This window comes from Myotis myotis, unplaced genomic scaffold (assembly GCF_014108235.1).
Source record: "Myotis myotis isolate mMyoMyo1 unplaced genomic scaffold, mMyoMyo1.p scaffold_m19_p_6, whole genome shotgun sequence".
Classification (NCBI taxonomy): domain Eukaryota; kingdom Metazoa; phylum Chordata; class Mammalia; order Chiroptera; family Vespertilionidae; genus Myotis; species Myotis myotis.
In genome coordinates, this window is record NW_023416368.1 from 13,866,171 (window position 1) to 13,887,058 (window position 20,888).

At 49.6% G+C, this 20,888-nt stretch overlaps 1 protein-coding gene across 1 annotated transcript in view; it reads left to right on the forward strand.

Moving 5' to 3' along the window:
* The first annotated feature begins 1,559 nt into the window (after positions 1-1,559).
* The window catches only part of CCNJL (cyclin J like), a 44,951-nt gene continuing 25,622 nt past the window's right edge, over positions 1,560-20,888 (forward strand). The window contains exons 1-2 of the mRNA XM_036315496.1: positions 1,560-1,730; positions 2,114-2,233. Of these exons, the coding sequence (XP_036171389.1) occupies positions 2,171-2,233 (63 nt within the window). The 5' untranslated portion in view covers positions 1,560-1,730; positions 2,114-2,170. The remainder of the gene's footprint in view (positions 1,731-2,113; positions 2,234-20,888) is intronic.

The following is a 20,888-nucleotide window of genomic DNA, read 5'->3' on the forward strand; positions in this document are numbered from 1 at the left end:
ATTTAAAAAATACCTTCGCTTTTCTCACAGATATTCTTCCATTTGAGTGTTAGGAAGTTATGTCATCCCTTTCCCATCCACCCACTACCATTAGAATTTTATTGAAAGAGTGAATTTGGATGAAGTTGGTAGTTTTGCCTTCTATTTCTTCAAGCCTTTCTTAGGTTTCAACTTTTATAATTTCTTCATGAAGAGCCTGCACTTTATAGGAGGTTTATTCCTAGGTATTTTACACTTTTATGAGAGTTCCTAATTTTTCTGTTTACATTAAAACTGCCGTTTAAGCTCCCATTGAAGCGTACCAACGGTGACTTTAAATTTTTTCCCAGGTGGGTATCTGCTTGCAGGAAACCAGTCAGAAGCTAAAGGCTCTTTAGTAGCAGCTACTTACTGAGTGTTCGTTCTACGCTGAATGGCGATGATCCCTTTACACGAACTGTCCTATTTGGTGATAGCTATCTCCAGCATTTTACACAGGAGAGTTCCCAGGCTGAGAGGACAGTGAGGAACTTGGCAGGAATCGCCCAGCTGGTAGGTGGATTTGAAACAGGTCTGTGACTCTCCAAGAGTATCACAAAAAACTATCAGCCAGAGGACGCCAAGGCTGTGCCATCAGAGGCCCGGATTCAAAGGAGCGCTTTTTCTAAAACAATCAACTACGTCACAAAGACAATGCTTTCCCCCCACCGGGCCCTCCCGAAGGCCGGGTTTTCCTGCAGTGTACCGGGTGGATGTGCGCTCTGCAGCAGCACGATAAATACTAGTTGATTTACTGAGACTCTTAGAATTAGGGACTCGTCGATTACCAAGAGTTGCCTTTCTCGGGCTTTCCCAACTGTCCGTTTGGAAATCTACCTCCCCATCGCAGGACAGGTCTCCCCTCCCCCAAAAAATAGTCAAGAAGGAAAGGAAGGAAGGAGGAAGGGAAGCAAACAGAAAAGAGAGGATAGAGAAAGAGAGAAAGAGGGAAAGAGAGAGGAAGGGAGGAAGGAAAAAAGAAAGACAAAAAAAGGAAAAGAAGGAAGTAAAGGGAGGGAGGAGGGAAGGAAGGAAGTTAGGAAGGAAGGAAGGAAGGAAGGAAGGAAGGAAGGAAGGAAGGAAGGAGGGAGGGAAGGAAGGAGAGAGGGAAAGAAAAGAAAAGAAAAGAAAAAAGAAAAAGGAAGAAAGAGGGAAAACAGAAAAGAACAGGTGGAACCGACGCACGGTCTGCTAGAGCAGCGCACGCGGGAGCCAGAACTTTCCGGGGCTTTCTACCCGCGCGTTTCACGCGTGGTGCGCGCAGGTGGCGCTGCGCTCCCCGCGCTCCTCACGCAGCCCCGCGGGGTGCCCAGGAGGCCCCCGGGAGTCTCCGCCAAGGTGAGGGCGAGCTTTCCACCCGGCGGGGGAGGAGGGCGGGCAGGAAGCGGAGCCGGCGCTGGCGAAAGAAAGACTCCGATTCCCAGCCCCCCGCCCCGCGGGGCGCGGGCGCTGGCAGCGCATGCGCGCGGTCCGGCCCCCAATTCCCCCAGCGAGAGAGGGAGGCCCCCGGCGGCCGGAGGCTGCGAGCCGCGGCGGGACCCGAGCGCACGCAGGGGCGCGGCGGCGGGGCGAGCCGGCTGCGGAGGTGGCCGTCGGGAGCGTGGAGCGCGGGGCGCGAGAGCTCAGCCGCGTGCGGGCAACCGGGGGGCCGCCCCGCCTCGGCCCTGGGAGGGGCTCGGTGCCCGCAGCACCCCACGCCCGGAGAGGGATGCGTGAGTTTTCGCCCCGGCTCGAGGGCAGGATGTGGGAGCAGGACAAAGGCTGGGCGGCGGGGGAGGAGTTGGGAGCAGCGAGCTGGTGGCCGCTGCCGGAGCCCCAGCCTCGGCTGAGCGAGCGGAGTGGGCAACTTGCTGTGCAACTTTTGCAAAAGGGAAGATAAAAATTCTGCAAGTTGTTGCACGGCTTCAGGTCTCCCCCAGGTCCCACGAACAGAGGGAAGGGACACCGCAACCTTCCCGGGACTGGAGGCGACCGCCAGCTCCGCTGAGGTGGGCAGGAGGGGGCTCCCGGCCGGGGGCAGCGAGGAGTGGGATGCCCGGGGTGGGACGCAACGGGGAGGGTGGCTGCGGCGTCTGAGGTGCCCGTGTCCACGCAGGGCGCGCCCTGAGAGCCCAGTAGCCTCGGATCGCGGCGCTGAAGACAAGACGCAGTGATGGATGAGCCGTGGTGGGAAGGGCGCGTCGCCTCGGACGTCCACTGCACCCTGCGCGAGAAGGTCAGTCCCTCCCCGCCCTCGTCGCTCTCCGGCTGGGGCTTTAAAGTCCCCTTCGCTCCGGACTCCGTCTACTTAGGTTACCCCGCGGGCGACCTAGGAACTCCGGGTGCCTTTCTTTGCTCCCGCCCTGAGCCTTCTCCCTGCGAGTCTGGGTTGGAGAGGCTGCGTTGGATTTTCTGATTCGGCGCCCAGAGCTCCCAGCCAGCTAAAACCCGAGCAGTCACTGTACTCCATACGGGGGTGTTTCCCATAGTAGTGCCCGAGATTATTTTAAAAGGTGAATGAATGAATGGCCTTAAAAATATTTTAATGTGCAATTTAAAAGCGTGTATCTAGCAGGTCTTGCATAGGATAAATGATGCTGATTTCCCGTGTACTGTCGCGATGTAGCAGCTCTTGCAGGGGCTGCTGGGTGGAGGAGGGCAAAGGGTGTAATACTGTCAACAATAAAAAAGTTAAAGGCATGTACTAAAAAATAGAAAGTTACGTAAAAGTAGTGATTCAGTTATAAAGAAGGACCGCATAAGCTTTAAGACATCCCGATCTCAATGAGTGGCTGTAAATCTCGGAGGATGTGAGGAGAAAACAAACACTCCCCTGCAGTTTGCCTCTGGGGGCAGGCGGGGCAGGTGAAACGTGATCCCTGTACTCCCCTCACCTCAAAGGCAGAAGTGCTCTGAGGAGGTGGAAAGTCCAGGTAGGCTGGAGGTATGGCCACACGGTGTGTCTTGCCTGCCACCCCTGGGATCTGCGATGAGACTGGGACCCGTGGAGTGGGGAACAGGTGTGAAATAGAGCGGATGGTTTCCTAGGGCTGCCTGACAAAGTAGCCCAGGCCAGAGGACTTAAAATAACATGAATGTGCTCTCTCCCAGTTCTGGAAGCTTGAAGTCCAATGGCCAGGCCATTCCAGTCCTCAGCGTTCCTTTGCAGACCTCTCACTGCGGTGTCTGACGCTGTTGCCACCTGGCATTCTATCTGTATGTCTGTTTTCTCTTCTTAGAAGGACACCAGTCATTGAGATAGGGTCTATTTTAATCCAGCATGACTTTGTCTTAATTTAACTCATTACTGTGCATTTAAAAAAGACCCCGTTTCCAAATAAGGTCACATCTGAGGTTCCAGGTAGACATGAATTTGGGGGACACTATTCAACCCCCAGTATAGGGAGGGAGAGATCTTCTCAGTGGGGTCCCTGGTTCCCTACACAGACAGGCCCCACATCCTGTGCATTTGCACCTGGTGTCCATGGGATTCTGCTTACAAAGTCACCAGCTCTTCAGGGATGTTTCCTCATTTGGGAGTAGCTGTCTTTCAGCCAATTTACTTTTTCTTATTTTCTGGACCTGCTAAGTCCATCTCCGTCTTGTGTTGCTCGTCCAGGCTGTAACTTTCCTTTGCTTCCCTTGGGCTTTTCCCTGGGGTAGAACGGTCAAAGTGTAGCGTATTCTGGGCATCTGGAGAAGAGACCCGGTCTTGGTGGTTCCATTAAAAAGCAGGGGCAGTGGGGTGGTAGACCAGGCAGTAATGGTCCTTTTGTAGAGGTGGTGGCTGAACGGATTAGCGAGGGCTGCCCTGGAAATTGGGCGTCCTTGCTTATCATGGGCTCAGGTGGTTGCTCATAGAGTGGGAGGAATGGCTTTGACCTCATTTGCCCCTTTCCAGCAGGAAGGATTTCTAAGAACAGTATAAAAACTCAACCAGCTCAGTTACCTGAGAATCCTGTCTTTTATATGTAAGTGAGTGTGTTTTTTTCTCTCTTCCAGCCACTCAGAGGAGCAAGGCGGGCAGGTCTCATTAACTGTGCCTCACCCATGCCATAGTGCCAGATTAGTTCACTATCTTGAGGGCTTGTTCAGGTTTTACAGGTTAGAAATAGAAAACTAACTTGGGGTTGATGGTCCGGGCCCCCTGTGATTTGAAGCTGGTCCTACGGGGTGAATCCTGGATTCGTTTGGTTATAATGTCTTACCTTCCCAGTATATTGACTGTTTTTCTCCTTTATTTCTTCTCCCTGTTCAAAGAACATGCTTCTCGAGAAAAATTGGCTTAATGGAGAGAAAAGCAAAGATTAGGAGGAACCCAGTATCCACACTAGCCTCACCTTTTTTTTTTTTTTTTAAATATATTTTATTGATTTTTTTACAGAGAGGAAGGGAAAGGGATAGAGAGTTAGAAACATCGATGAGAGAGAAACATCAATCAGCTGCCTCCTGCACATTCCCCACTGGGGATGTGCCCGCAACCAAGGTACATGCCCTCGACTGGACTCGAACCTGGGACCCTTCAGTCCGCAGGCCAACGCTCTATCCACTGAGCCAAACCGGTTAGGGCAGCCTCACCTTTCTTAAGGAGTGAGGGCTGGCCTTTTATTTTTCCCAGAGGAATTTGATTCTGCTCTCCTACCTTGCCTCCCACTCCCTCCCACACTGACCCCTTTTCTCTTCCTTGAATAAGTCAAGCGCATTCGTGTCTCAGGGCCTTTGCACTGGCTGTTCCCCCCGTACTTGGAGTCAGCTTTCCTCTAATTCCGTCCCTCCGTGTCAGTCTAGCAAATCATCCTGTTGTATTTTCTTTATTGCATTTACCAGCACCACGGATTATTTCCTGTTTATTATCTTCCCCCCAGAATATATGCTGCACAAGAGTAGACCTGCACGTGCCGTGTTCAGTGCCAGGCCTCAGTGCCCAGAACAGAGCCTCCCCAGCTGGTGAGAAGAATGACTCGCCCTTAATTTCCTCATCTGTAAATTGGAGAAAATGTTTTATAGGCCGTTAGGAGAAAGTGAGAGAACCTAACAACTGTGTGTGACACGTGGCAGGGACATGGCAGGCGCCATGCCTTTCCAGTTACGATTGCTGCATGTGAGGCTACGCTCCTTCCTTGTAGTGCATGGTCGGGGTAAGGCTTGGGGTTTGTGACCACCCTCCAAGGGGTTCACGCTTGTGGCTGGCAGCCCTTACAAGAAAGACATTGCTATTCCATTGGACCATTGGTTTGGAATGTGATTAAAGCTGGGAAAGTCAGCAGTTTGGCTAAAAGTTACACACCTGCTGAGGTCTGGGACCCAGGAGCCAGACCCCATCAGCAAGGTCTCTCACCCGGATAAGGCATCCTGACTGGTAAAGGAGAGAACGGACCCTTTTTGCACCATATCCCTCTGGAGAAGTCTCTCTCTGCCCTCCCTCTCAGGCTGCCTGTATTCCACACTCAGCCTTAAACTTCTTTCATCGTCCTTCCTGGCCCATTTGCTTCTGCTGGAACATATGTAGGTCCCCCTCTGACCTTTCTGCAGGGCCTGGGGGCGCCAGCCAGTACAAGGGAGACAGTTTTCTTACCCACCACACCTGTGCCCTTGAACTTCTGCACTTACCATGGGGGAGGAGCAGATCGTCGCCAGGCTGGTCGTGACAGTGAGGCTGTTGGTGATGATGTTCTAGTAAGAAGGTATATGCCCTCATGAATATTCAGATTTAAACTAAGAGCCACCTTTTTTTTTTTTTTTTTTTTGTCCCTGAAAGATGCATCCACAAACGTTCAAAATTAATAGGGTCTTGAATCCCAACAATGGGTGGAGGGCCACCTTCTTTGTCCTCAAGCCTCTTTCCCCTCCACCGTGGTTCTCGGTCCCCAAACTCAGGCTGTTTCTCTCACAGTCCTTGTCACGCTGTGTAGTAACTTGTCCTACCCACTCAGCTGTGAGCTCCTTGCAGGCATGAGGTGTGTCTGGTGTCTCGGCATGCCCAGACCAGTGTCCCGTGTGGAGAGGGACTGGCGGGTGTCCACCGCCTCACCTGCTGCAGGCACAGCAGTGGGAGAGCTCAGAAGGGAAGGACCAGGCTCAGATGGACTCTCCTGGGGCATGTCGAATGGCTGTGCAGGAATGCTTCCCAGGGATCCTAGTCGGGTCTTTGGCATGTGCCAGGAGACACCCTGGCCTGGCTGGCTAGCTTGTGTGAATAGCTATGATGCTGGCTGTGGTGCCAGGCACAAGACCAGGTGGAGGCTGGCTCCAGCTTCCTACAGGCTTGCATCTTCTCTCAGATAATTTGGGGTGGGGGGTGGGGGAGGGGCAAGGAATGGGGGAGGGGTTAGAAATGGAATTCCTCACAAGAGCAGATTCACTGGCATTGACCGAAGTCCATCGTAGGGATCTTAGGACAAGAACTACTGGTTGGGCCCAGATCATCACCCCCAGACTTCTGCCCGAAGGTCCCATTTTTCTCCTCAAATTTTATCTCCTAATGACCTGCAAATAGAACTTGGTCTTCTCTCCTTTTGATTTACGTCCATTGGGCATCATTTTCAATCTCTGATTAGTAGGAAGCAGTTATGTGAGGAAGCAAAGAAAATGTTCAAGGACCCTCATGCTGTGATTTAAGTCTTGAGTATGTGGAAGACTTTCTGACTATGGAGATTTGCGGATCCTTGGGGGGGCGGGGGGGAATCATACCCTCCCAAAGTCATGTGACAAGCCCTACTTGGCGTGACCTGGTAGTTTTATCTTCCGGGGCCACAGGCTTCTCCTCCTCCATTGGGTGTTTGCCTGCTCCCAGGACGGGAGCCACGGAAGACCTTGGGAGCCTTCTCACCCTGCCCAGATTGGAGCTCTGCAGAGACAAATGCGCCTTTCCTATTCCTGAGTGTGCTTCCCTGCACACCTAAAGAACTGCAGCTGCGTGAGACCACATTTCTTGAACCAGTGGACAGATGAATGACATTTTTACTGATTTGCGACTGAATTTATTCACAGATCTTCCAAAACACCACCAGCGAAAAACAACGTTTAGTGATGATAATGTGTGTGGCCTCTGTTTAGTGAGCATTTACTATGTTTGAGGAAAGGTGCCAAGCACCGGAATATGTATTATCTCGCTTACTCCTCAGTGCTGGAATTGACCCCGATTTCTAGGTCAGAAACTTCAAGACACAGAGGGTGTGAGTTTGAACGTAAATTTATTTAAAAGAACATTCATTTTTTAGCAGAGACTAGAGGTACAAGGCAGGGAACACGAGCTGCCATGTGTGACTGTAGGGTCTGTGTTTCAGTTTGTTACAATGGTTCTACTAGAGCTGGGTTCTAAAAACACCATCCCGAGAAGCTAAAGCTGAGGGCTCTGGCCTTGCTCTGGGTACTGGGAGGGGCTGATTGCACAGCTTTAGTTATTGGAGCTGGTGGGTCCGGCACCTCCCCTGTGTGTCTTGCGTCTCACCTTGAAGTGATTTGGCCTTTGCTGTTGCCTGTCCCGGTGGTGGACATGGTGGGCTGTTCTGACTTGCCACCTTGGGGCCTCCCTCTGTTGCCTGAACTCTTTTTTTTGTTGTTGTTGTTAATCCTCACCTGATGATTATTTTTCCATTGATGATTTTCAGAGAGAGTGAAAGGGAGGGGGAGAGACAGAGAGAGAGAAACATCGATGTGAGAGAAAAACATCCATTGGTTGCCTCCTGCACACACCCGAACTGGGGCCAGGGAACAAGCCTGCAATCAACGTATGTGCCCTTGACCAGAATCAAACCTGAAACCCTTCAATCCACCGGCTGACGCTCTAACCCAGCCGTGGGCAAACTACGGCCCTCGGGCCGGATCCAGCCCGTTCGGCTGTTCTATCCGGCCCTCGGAGCCGAAAGAGCGGAGGGTTCTCTTGCTCTCCCCTCCGCTCCTTCACCAGCAGCAGTGTTAACATGTATTAGTTCACACAAATACTCCATCCATGCTTTTGTTCCGGCCCTCTGATCCAGTTTAAGAACCCATTGTGGCCCTCGAGTCAAAAAGTTTGCCCACCCCTGCAACCTCTGAGCCAAACTGGCTAGGGCTTGCCTGAACTCTTGACAACTGGATGTGATAGAATCTCATTCCAGCTCCACCCCTTGCCCACATTATTTTCCAGGGACCTCTAAAGCTTGCACATTCTTTTATTTCTCGCAACATTAATATTTTTTCTTCTAACTCCTCCCTTTAAATTCCTTGAACTTCCTCCTTGCAAGGCTGAGCATCTGTCTCCTTATAGAAAGTGGCAACCCAGGTCCATACTGGAGGATTTGCCTAGGTCCATGGTCGGTAAACCGGGCTCGCGAGCCACATGTGGCTCTTTGGCCCCTTGAGTGGCTCTTCCACAAAATATCGGCTCTTCCACAAAATACCAACTTCTGCGCATGGGCCACGAAGTTTCAATCACGCTGTACGTGCGCGCCCGCACGTGGTATTTTGTGGAAGAACCACACTCCAGGGGCCAAAGAGCCGCATGTGGCTCGCGAGCCACAATTTGCTGAGCTGCAGTTTGCCGACCACTGGCCTAGGTCATCCTGGATTGATTTTTCTTTTTTTTTTTGTTTTTTGTTTTTAAATATATTTTATTGATTTTTTACAGAGAGGAAGGTAGAGAGATAGAGAGTTAGAAACATCGATGAGAGAGAAACACTGATCAGCTGCCTCCTGCACATCTCCTACTGGGGATGTGCCCGCAACCCAGGTACATGCCCTTGACCGGAATCGAACCCGGGACCTTTCAGTCCGCAGGCCGACGCTCTATCCACTGAGCCAAACCGGTTAGAGCCTGGATTGATTTTTCTATTTCCTTTCCCTTCTTTCAGATTTCTGCACCCCCAGGGGGCAGTTCTTTCCAAATCATGAGGTACACCCAGCTCTACCCATAAGAAAGCATTCCAGACACTGGGGATGGCTTGCATCTGCCCAGCTTAGTTCCAGGAATGTGTCATCCAGGCTTTTCAAACTCAAATGCTGGCTTTAACAAACCCTCACCTACTGACAGGGCTGCCGTATGCTTGTGGTGCTCAAGCTGTTGTATTGTAAATCAGCGACCCGACATTAGACGCCTTAATGAGCCAAATTTTGGAGTCCTTTATTATTACACCAGCGGGCTTAGAGGAATATTGTTCCCAAAGTCTAAGCCCTTCATGGAGGGAGCTCTCTCTATTGATACTTTTTTTCAGTCATTTGTCTTCCAGATTTGGAATGAGACTTCCGGACCTTCTGGGAAAGAAGGCCTGTGTGCTGCTGAGAAGGGGCCACGAGACCATATCTCAAGGCCTGGCCTGGCGCCAGCACTGACAGCTCTGTCTGGGGCATAGCTTCTGGCCTCTCTGGAATGGGAGTGGTCTTATTTTTCCTATTATTTAAGCAAGCAAGTGTTTACAGAAGCCAAAATAGCAGGGTTAAAATTTCAAACAGCAGTTTTTACACAAGGTAGAGGTTACTATGCTTCAAAGTGACCTGAAGCAACTGGCCCTCCAGGTCCTTCCTGGAGGCGAAGATGGGGCTGTTAGTATAAAGAAGAGTTTCTTGCTGTCCAGCTTGCTGAGATGGTCTGGACTGTCCCTGGAGGTGGGTACAAACAGATGGAAGATTGGTGAGAAACGGAGTTGGGAGGCTGGAAGAGATACAGTGGGGCCTTGACTTACGAGTGTCCCGACTAACAAGTTTTTCGAGATACGAGCCGTCTCTCGGCCGATTTTTTGCTTTGAGTTGCAAGCTAAAATTCGGGTCATGAGCCAGCTTCAGATACCCCACCACTAGTTGGCGCAGCGAATGTCACAGTGAACGCCACATCATCAGCCCAGCATCATGTGTCTCACTCGTTCACTTTTTGATTTGACATACGAGTAATTTGAATTACAAGCTCCGTCACGGAACGAATTAAACTCGTAAGTCAAGGCCCCACTGTATTGTGATTCAAGGTGGTGTGTAGCTTGGAGACTCCCTGACTCCCATGCTTCACCTCTGAGGACAAAACTGAATCAGAACTTGGCATCCTCTATTGATTTCTTCGTCTTAGAAAATGAAAACGCTCAGTGTGCCCAGGACGCTCAGCCAGGACTTGGTCTCAGTGCATCTTATCTATAGAAGAAGCAAATGATCTTGGAGCCTTACTTTCATCTGCAACCCAGGACAGTGATCCCTGCCCCACCTGCCTCCCAGGTGTCCCAGGAGAAAGGGGGGGTGGGGTGGGAGCACTCGTCAACCTCAGGGGCCTCTGGGTTGTCACGCGGAGAAGGGGCTTGGCGGATGCTCTGGTTGGCTGGGGCAGACTGTCTAAGTAAGGGCAGGACTTTAGAGGCTTCGAGCTGGCGCGGTGCCCTTCACCTTGACTTGCTCTTTGTCTTCCTAAACCACACAGCCCCTTGGGTGAAGGGAGTGCAGCCAGCCATTGTCTAGTGTGTCTGAGCACCTGGCAGAAGGAGGTGACACTGTGGTTCTGCTCTTTTCTCTCTTTTCGTTTCGCCTTTTATTAAACACACACACAAGTGTGTTTTCTTGCTTGTTTAGGAAACTGCAAACGTGAATACCAGCAAACAGAAGTGAGTAAACTTCCCCCACTTGGAAGTAATCTCTGCTGGCATTTTGGTATAGATTCTTTTGGGTGTGTGTGTTATCACAGTACTTTTTATTTATTTATTTAAATTCTTTATTGGTTAACGTATTACATATGTCTCCCTTTTCCCCCATTGACCTCTCCCTGGCTGCTCCCACCCTCCAGCACATGCCCTAACCCTCCTACTGTCTGTGTCCATTGGTTATGCTTATATGCATGCGTATGAGTCCTTTGGTTGCTCTCTTACCCGCGCGCCCCCCCCCCCCCCCCCAATCCCCTTCCCTCTGAGGTTTGACTGTCTGTTCAATGCTTCTCTGTCTCTGGATCTATTTTTGTTCATCAGTTTATCTTGCTCATTATATTCCACAAATGAGTGAGATCGTGTGATATCTATCTTTCTCCGACTGGCTTATTTTGCTTAGCATAATGCTTTCCAGGTCCATCCATGCTGTTGCAAATGGTAAGAGTTCCTTCTTTTTTACAGCAGCATAGTATTCCATTGTGTAGATGTAGCACAGTTTGTTAATCCACTCATCTGCTGATGGGCACTTAGGCTATTTCCAAATCTTAGCTATTGTAAATTGTGCTGCTATGAACATAGGGGTACATATATCCTTTCTAATTGGTGTTCATCACAGTACCGTTTTATTTTGGATTTTTTTTTTTTTTTTTTAGTAACATTGGAACACTTGACTTGCTCAGAACACTTTATTTCGCAGTATACCATGCACCCATTTTCATATCATTCTTCTCCACACAATTCCTAATTATCAGACATTAGCAGAACATTAGAAATTATTGTGTCTATTTAGGATACATAATTCAAGAACATGGTAAAAAAATCAAGCTCTGTACATTGTGAATAGGCTTCCTTGCACCCCTGTCCCATTCCCCTAGTTTCCCTCCCTGAAACTTCCCATCATCCCGATTTCTTAGGAATCCTTCCGGAGTTATTCTCTATATAAAGAAACACAAATGTACCTAGCCGGGTTGGCTCAGTGGATAGAGCATTGGCCTGGGGACTGAAGGGTCTCGGGTTTGATTCCAGTCAAGGGCACATGTCCTGGTTGCAGGCTCAATCCCCAGTAGGGGGCGTGCAGGAGGCAGCCAATCAGTGATTCTCTCTCATCATTGATGTTTCTCTCTCTCTCTCCCTCGCCCTTTCTCTCTGAAATCAATAAAAATATTAAAAAAATTTTTTTAAAAAGGGAAACACAAATGTGTGTTCTAATATACATAGTAGTATAATTTACACACTTTCTTTTTGCCATTTAATTTTGTTTAATGTTTACATTTTAATAATTTAAATATTTTATATGAAACCACCAAATAGAAGCTCCATGACCAAAATCTTTTCTGTTCATTGTAACAATAAAGGTATATAGTAGATACTAAGTAAATTTGTATTTAATGAATGAATGGCATATTTCTTTTTGCTCATTTTCTATCCAAACATATACATTTTATTTTTAAAAAATGCCATCTTAGCATATTATAATTTAATTTGTTCCTACCTGTGTATACTAAATAGCTTTCTGTGTCAGTAATTATTCTTCTACAGTATCATGCATAATGTTTGAGTGCATGGATACACTATGATCTGATTAACTCATCTTGTTGGACATTTAGGTGGAGCTGCTTATTATTTTAATTGAAGTATAATTTATATGCAGTCCAATGCACAGACCTTAAGTGTGCATGCAGTTTAGAATGTACAGTGAGTTTTGACAAATATCTGCACTCATGTAACTTCCACCATAATCAAGATAGAGAACCTTGCCATCAACCTGCGGAATTCCCAGTCCCCCTGTCCATCTCTCACCCATCCTGCTCCTGGCCCCAGGCAATCCTGATCTGCTTTTTGTCTCTGTCAACTCGATATTTAGAGCGAGAGGAAGGGAGAGGGAGGGAGAGAGAAACATCGATGTGAGAGAGAAACATTGATTGGTTGCCTCTCACACACACTCCTACTGGGGACCGAGCCCGAAACCTGAGCATGTGCCCTGACCGGGAATTGAACTGGGGACCTTTCGGTGCATGGACTGATGCTCCACCAACTGAGCCACACCAGCCAGGCCTGGGTAAAGGCTCTTTTGAAGTAACAACTATGCCATTATTATACCTAACGATATTAACAGTAATTCATTTTCCCCAGTTGTCTCAAAATTGGTTTTTCTAGTTGGTTTATTCAGTCATGGTCCAGATAAGGTCCACGCATTCCATTCTTAAAAACTTATTCTTAAGTCTTTTATACTCTAATGATCTCCTTGCCTCCCATCCCATTAAAAAAATGTTTTTTTCATGATTTTTGGAGAAACCAGGTCATTTGTCCTATCCTTGATTTGGCATCTTATTTCTTCATGATATCGTTTAACTTGAGTTCACTAGTAACATTTGGTTTATATACTTCTGTGCTCTTGTGGGATTTTAACCTGCTTGTTCTCTAGCTCTCAGCTCAGACATCATTTCCTCGGAGGTGCCTTCCCTGAGTCCCAGACAGGGTCGAGGCGGGGCCCCTTGTTATATGTTCCAGACCACCCTGGGTTGCTCCTTTAGCACTCAACGCAATTTGTAATTATGCACTTATAAATACGATTATTTCATTTGGATCCAGCTTCCCGGGCCCGTGAGGGACAGGCAGGGGCTGCGTCTTCCCAGGTCTAAGCAGTTGTTGCAAATGAGCAAACCCCCCCCCCACACACACACACACACACAGACACACCACCACCACCACCAGCATCCGTATGTGCACATCATTAGCACCTTATCTGAGGTCTGTGCCTTACGGCCTACACATTGCCTTCCTGGACTCCACTGTCGAAATAGTTCTTGCATGTGGGGTAGGTAGTATGGCTGCCAGTAACTCCATCCTTCTGGTAGAGAAATGGCCTCCAAGGGGTCAGGGACTTGGCCAGGGTCCCCTTATTACGTGGGAGATCTGGAGCCTTAAAACTTTGCAATGTGCTGTCCAGAGTCTGATTTGCGACAAGCAGAGGAATTGCAACCAGCCTTGAAGTCAGTGATGGTGTAACATGAACTTCCCCTTCAGTGGGGCCGACACTCTGAGCAGCTACTGAGGAGGTGAGAAGGCCCGTGGAGGGGGTGGGGAGTGTTAAGCTGTTGGCTCTGAGCTGAAATCTCTGGTTGGCCTCTCCCTTTGCGATAACTTTCTGTTTTGAAGTAATTTCAAACTTACGGAAGAGCTGCCAGCATAGTACACAATTTTAACACATTTGCCTTACCATTCTCTTTTTCTATCTTTGTCTTTTCCCTCTGAAATGGGTCAGACATACCCCATTATCCCTTAATTCTTCAGGGTTCATTTTGTATGGTTACTCTTTTTTTTTTTTTTAATAGTTTATTGATACTTAAAAGAGAGGAAGGAGAGGGAGAGAGAGAAACATCAATGTGACAGTACAACATTAATCGGCTGCCTCCTGCATTCCCCCTGCCAGGGATCGAGCTTGCAACCTGGGCACGTACCCTGGACCAGGAATCGAACTGGCAACCTTCAGGTGCACAAGACAATGCCCAACCAACTGGGCCATGCCAGTCAGGGCTCATGGTTACTCTTAAGCTGGGGCATGAAGTAGTTTCTGGGGGAATTTTTGTCAAACCACTGCCAATATCTTCCCAGGTGTTAGGAGGCCCTTTTGGGAGGGGGAGGCAGAGGGAGTTCAGCATTCTGGTCAGGAAGGAGGAAGCCTAAGGGACTTGAATATTGCTGGCTGTGAGTCTGCAGAAGGCAGAGCTCTGGTTTATTTCCTTGGACCTCTCTGTGGCTTAGTTGGCAGCCTCTTTATCCAGCAGCCATTTACTGAGCCCCATGTGTAACCTGCAGACCCATGGGAGCCTCCGCCAGGACTGGGAGCCTCAGTGAGAGAAATGACTACTGTCCACATGAATGGGTGCTTGCTTGACATACATCCCCTTCCATTAATGAAGTCCTCAGACAGCCTACTCTAGTAGGTACTGTAATTATCACCATGCTGCAGATGGGACTTGCTAAATTTACTCGCCTCACAGGGTGATCTGATCATAAATTACTAACGGAGCAGGTAGTGGTGGGTAGTTATGCTCCAGGCGTGTTGCCTTTTAGTAAGAGGTTTATCTTTGTCTTAAGCCCTGTCCATTGTTTCTGTTTGTCTATGTTAACACACCTCAAGAGACACTTACTCTTGTTAACTGCCCTTAATCCAATCCCCCACCACCACCTGGCTTTCTATCGTCTCCATGTCGTTTTTTTAAAATATACTTTTATTGATATCAGAGAAGGGAGAGGGAGAGAGAGATAGAAACATCAATGATGAAACAGAATCATTGATTGATCGGCTGCCTCCCGCACACCTCCTACTGGGGATCGAGCCTCAACCAGGCATGTGCCCTGACCAGGAGTTGAACCATGACTTCCTGGTTCATCAGTCGAGGCTCAACCCCTTAGCCACACCAGCCGGGCTCCAGGTAATCTTCTTTATTCCCCCTTCCTTAATTTCACATGCATAAAGGAAGCTGCAGAACTGTTCATGTCTGGGTCATTTGAGACCTTGCTCCCTGGCATATGTTTTATAAATGCTTATAGAACTTCAAATAAATACATAAATAACGTATACAAGGCCACACAGCTCATAGAGGGCAAGGTCAGGATTTGAACCCGGGCTTTTAACCACTGTACCAACAGCGACATCCAGTTGCCTCGGGAAGTATGAAAAGCTACAAAGAGGAGGTGCTGTGTGAGCTGAGTACGAAGGATACGCAGAAGCCGGCTGGGCAGAGAAAGGTGTGGAGGAAGTTCATTACCAGGGCCCAGGGCAGCCTCTGATGGTCACACATCAGTGACCTTCGGGCGGCAGTCTGGTGAGTAGCCAAGAGAGGGAGCCGGGTCAGGAGCATAGTTTCTGGGGAGATGGATCTCCCTAGGTGTCTGCGCTGGTCCGCAGAGCTCATGGAGAGCTTTGAGGAGGGTTAGGTGTCTGCGCTGGTCCGCAGAGCCCATGGGGAGCTTTGAGGAGGGTGTGAGTAGGGAGGGATGGATCCCTGGGAAATGGCCTTGGCCTCGGAGACTGGGTGTTGGCAGTGAATCAGAGCCATGGCATCTGAGCCAGGGCAGGAACTAGGGAGACTCCAGAGTTTCAGGAAGTAGGGTCAAAAGGACCAGCTAACTAAGAGAGGGAAAGATTTCAGGTTTCTTACTAGTTGGAGCGAAGTGATTTTCCGTTGCTGAGCATGATGGGCCTTTGTCATAGTGAGCGTTGTTCTTAGAAAGCTCCTTTGGGCAATTGCTCATTTCTGCGTCAGTTGTGCCATTTAGGGTCGGTGAGTGCACCCCATGATGGTCCCACAATGACAGGATAGCCTCACGCGAGTTTCTCAGAACCCATCTCGTCGTTAAGCGATGCGTGACTATAAATGGTGAACAGAACCAAGTTCTCTGCCTTCGCAGAGCTTGTCGTCAAGCATCAGGCTTGCAAAGCACAGACAGGTGCCCAGGAAGTCCGGTTCAGTAAATCAGGGAATAGGGAGCGAAGGAGATTCCTCAGACTGCCTCACACTGGACGGCTTAAAACGAACAATGTTTGTTCTGTCACAGCTCTGGAGGCTAGAAGTTCGAAATCGGGGCCATGCTCCCTTCAAAGGCCTTCCTGGCCTCTTCTAGCATCTGGTGGCTGCTGGCAACCCTTGGCTTGTAGCTGCATCACTCCTTTTCTCTGCCTCCATCTTCATGTGGTCTTCTCCCTGGGTCTGTCTTTGCCTCGTCTTTCCTCTGAAGATCTGTGTCTGTTTTTCCTTTTTATAGAGACATCAGTCATTGGTTTAGGACCTCATTTTAATTTGATTGTATCTGTGATGATCCGATTTCTAAATAAGGTGATATTCTGATGTTCTGGGTAGATGGGAGTTTTTTTTTGGGGGGGGGGGGGGCACTGTCCAATTCAATACGGGGGTGGGGGGAAGGACATTTTCCCATAAATTCCCAGGAGACTCCAGTGCCTGAGGTCAACTGACTACAGTTACAGAAACCCTGAACCCTGGATCCACAGGGGAACCGAATCCCAGCTGGAGCGATTAGTGGATGGTGGTAGTGATTACTGTACTCACCTGTTTGGGGTGCATGTTGGCATCAAGGTGCCCAGGAGGCAACATCAGAGGGAATCTGGAAATTGGGGATGGGAGTCAAATGTGTGGAATAAACAGCTTTTGAGGCCACAACTTAGGAAGGATGACCCGGAAGGAAAGGAGGCAAGATCCAAGGGTCGGACCTGTCCTAGAGAACCAGCATGGAAGGGTGACCCCTGTCCTAGATAACGGGGAGGAGAAGGGGGGGCGTGAGAGAATGAAGGGCAGACCCAGCAGAGAAGCAGTGCGGATGTGGTCATATTAGGACATTGCTGAAGTAATGAACTTGGGTGGGGAGGGTTGCAAAAAGGCCGTGTGTTGTCCATGGAGGCGTTGTGGGGGCACAATGGCGTGGGTGGGAGGGGGACCCCCGATGGGGTGGGCAGACATGTCTTTGGGCACAGTTGAATGCCTGGCAGTGGCTCTGGCTCCTGGGAATGAGGTGTGCCTGGAGCCGGCCCCCCTGCCCTTTGCTGAGTTCAGGGGGCTGTGAGAGATGTGGTTGGTGGCTTGGGGTGACCTTTCTTTCTCTCTCTCTCTCTCTCTCTCTATCTCTATCTCTCTCTCTCTCTCTCTCTCTGCTTAAAGGAAACTAAAGGCCGGACGTCAGCAGTAGGGGATGTCACTGGCATTTTTTTCTTCATGTTGAAATAGTGTTCCCCAGAGATGTTAATTCTTTACCGAAAATGCTCCCTGGGTTTATGAAGCAATGGGGCACAGAGGGGAAGGGAGGTGATCCTCCGGCCTTGCAGGGCCTCCCAGGTCCGAGGTGTGTACTCCTGTGGCTTCTGAAGACCCAACCTACCCCTCCCCTTTCTTTTTCCCTTTCAATTTGCAAGTCTCCACTTCCTGTTGGTCACCTTGGTTACCTGTGGTGTTGCTTCATGTCTTGCTACTCTTTGTTCTCAGGCAGACTCAACCCTGGAGCTGTTTCCCAAGCAACTGGCCCGGTGCCTGGAGGCCCAGCCTCCCTTGGGAGGCAGCGGTGGGCAGCAGTGAGGATGAGCATGGCCGTGGCGGCGTGCGCGGAGGAGGAGGGCAGAGTGGTTTTCTTTCTGTGGCTGGGGTGGGAGAGCAGCTCGGCTCTGCTGTGCATCTTGTGCCGTTTATGGAATGGTTGTCACACCCCCTCACCTCAAGAGGGTAGGTGTTGGGGTGGAGAGCCTGAATTAAGTCACAACTGTCAGGGGTTATCGTCCCATGAGAGGGAGAAGTGGGTTGGGGGTGTGAGCAGAGATCCAAGACTGGAAGGGCAGATACCGACACATGTGCATGCTCGAAGTTATCTCCTGCTGGTGGGTTGCTGGTGATGTTAATGTTCCTTGTACTCATCTGTATTTTCTAAAATTTCCATAGTGATCAGATATTTTGTAATTGGTTCAATGTAGCATTATTTTTGGAAGGAAAAACCAAACCTAAACTATCCTGTGGAGGCCCCGAAACACAGGGTCCGAGCCTGGCTGGTGTGGCCCAGTAGTTGAGTGTTGACCTCTGAACCAGGAGGTCATGGTTCAATTCCCAGTCAGGGCAGATGGTTTTGGAAGCTCCCATTCTCTGTAAACACTGACCTGCTTCCTCCTTAGAAATCCTCGGTGCTGTTGGGTAGACTGAGGCGCGTGCCACCCCAAGGCATGGACAGAGCTCTCTCTTTCCCCTGGAGTTCAGCATCCTAAGCTCCTTGTACCTCCCTGCTGGTCTTCATGAGTGTTTGGAATTGCTTATTATGATTATTAGTTTTATTTAACCTAAGATTAGGAGCAAATAATTTTTTCTTACCTTTTCAAGTACTTGCCGTTCCCCAAATTTGGAGGTTTTGGTGATGATTATGGACATCTGTTTTGTGTCAGGTATTGGGGGTCGCAGAGCTGGACAAGATTAACCCTGTCCCTGCCCTTATGATGTGTATTATCGAGGGTGAAGAACAGTGGATGGATGGATGAATGAATGGATGGATGAATGGATGGGTGGATGGGTGTGTGGATGGATGGATGGGTGGGTGGGTGGATGGCTGGATGAGTGGGTGGATGGCTGGATGGGTGGGTGGGTGGATGGATGGATGGATGGATGAATGATGGATGGATGGATGAAAAGTTCTTGATGTTTGGGGAGTATCTGATAGGGGCATAACCAGGAAACACTCTTTTCAGAAGTGACTTTTGAGCTGAGATCTGAAGGAAGAGTGGGTTCATAGTGAGGCAATTAGAAAAAAACACAGTGCAGGATACCCAGGGTTAAAATAAAGACTTCCCTTCCTTCCCTAATATGAGTCCACGTGACCTTCAGACTCCTCTGAGGTCAGCCTCAAAAAGCCGGCAGAGCCTGTGTGTGAAGAGCACACGCTGAATCCGCCCCACCACCACCACCACTACCATCTGTCCTACCACAGTGACAGGCCGGGGTCCCTGCCCGGCAGTGCAGGCTGTGGGCTCGGGGTCTTTTGAACGGCACTTGACCTGGCCTGGCCCATACTCCCAGGCGCATCTGAGCCCAGCACAGGTGTGGAGTGTTGGCCACCTCTGCTGAGGTCAACACGGCAGGGAGGGGGACAGTGGTATCCTCGGAAGCCCTCCAGGCAGCCCCTCCCCCTCTGTCTGTAGCTGGCTTTGGGCTTTCATGTGGGTCGTGATTTACATGTCCTTGGCTTTTCTCAGAGTGCTGTTCCTCTCAGACCATCCTCTTTCTGCTCTGGACCTCCCGGGAGAGATCTTGGGCAGCAAGAAGAGTGGTTTATTTTTGTTTTTTAATCTTCACCTGAGGATATTTATTCCATTGATTTTTTTTTAAGAGAGTAGAAGGGAAGGAGAGGGGGGGGAGAGAGAGAGAAACACTGCTGTGAAACACATCGATTGGTTGCCTCCTACACATGCCCCAACAGGGGCCAGGGATTGAACCTGCAACCGAGGTACATGCCCTTGACCAGGAATCCCATCCGTGACCCGTCAGTTCACAGGCTAATGCTCTAACCACTGAGCAGCTGGCCAGGGCAAGAAGAGTGGTTTCGGAAGGACTCTAGCCTGCCTTGACTCCCACCACCTTCCTTTCCCCCAGAAGGGCTCCTCTGGTCTGGGGAACGCCAGGGCTTCCCTTTCAGGGGCCAGTTTCCCCCTCCCTGTGGGTTACCCCGGGGAAGGCTGCAGGGGTGGGTAGGGGACACCTGGGGGAGAGAGGGCATAGCAGGCCACAGGCAGATGGAGGACCCCCCCGCCCCCCCCCCCCCCCCGTCCCCCGTTGGTGTTTACTCGGGTCACACCTGTGTTCATCATGCAAAACACTCCATTCAACAGATACTCAGTAGCCCTCACTGTGCTGGTTCCGGGGGTACAGCCGGGACCAGGAGAGAGAAGTGGAGGTCACATCCTGGGGGGAGTGGGGAGAACAGTTAATAGACAGGCAGACACTTCGGTCAACAGGAACTGCTGGCTGTGGGGCCGTATGGGTGCTGATGAGCGGCCTGAACAGAGACCCAAAGGAAGAGAGACGCCCCATGTCCAAAATGGGGGTCTGGTGAAGTCACGGCACAGCCGTACGGGGAAAGGCCAGGCTGCCATTGAAACATTGTTCCCATGTGCCTGCCCCCCTTGTAGATTATGGACCCGTCTTGTTTGCCCAGAGAAGCATCTGAAGAATCCACATAAAATGTAACAGTACTTCTCTCTGCAACAGGGCTTCTCTGCGTGAGGGAATATAAGTGCTATTTGTTATTTGCCACTTTTGAAAATCTGCCAGCTGAGCACATAATTTATAATTAGTAAAAAGAAAAGGACTACTTCTGGGCCGAACCCTGGGCGCCTTTGAGGTTTGTGAGGATGACGGATGTGTAGCACAGTGGGTTGTTACCATTACAGGGTTCACTTTGTGGAAGGGATGATGTGAGGTTGAAGGGAAGCTGGGATGCATTTTGAGTTTGGCCTTAATACGGTGGGTGGGTGCCTGCATATCTAGTCCCTCTCTCTCCATTTTTCCTTTCAAACTGGAAACACAGTAATTGAAATAATAAAGTGGTTATACAGCGAATATTTTTTTAAAAATACAGACAGTGTTGAAAAGCATGAAAGTAAAAATCACACGAGGTCCCAGTGCTCTGAGATAACCAATGCTAACATTCCAGTGTGGATCTAATAATTTTTTCTACCCTGTTATTATTTTTAAAAAATGAAATAAACTACTGATATAACAAAAGATGGATCTCCCCGCCACCTCCACCCCC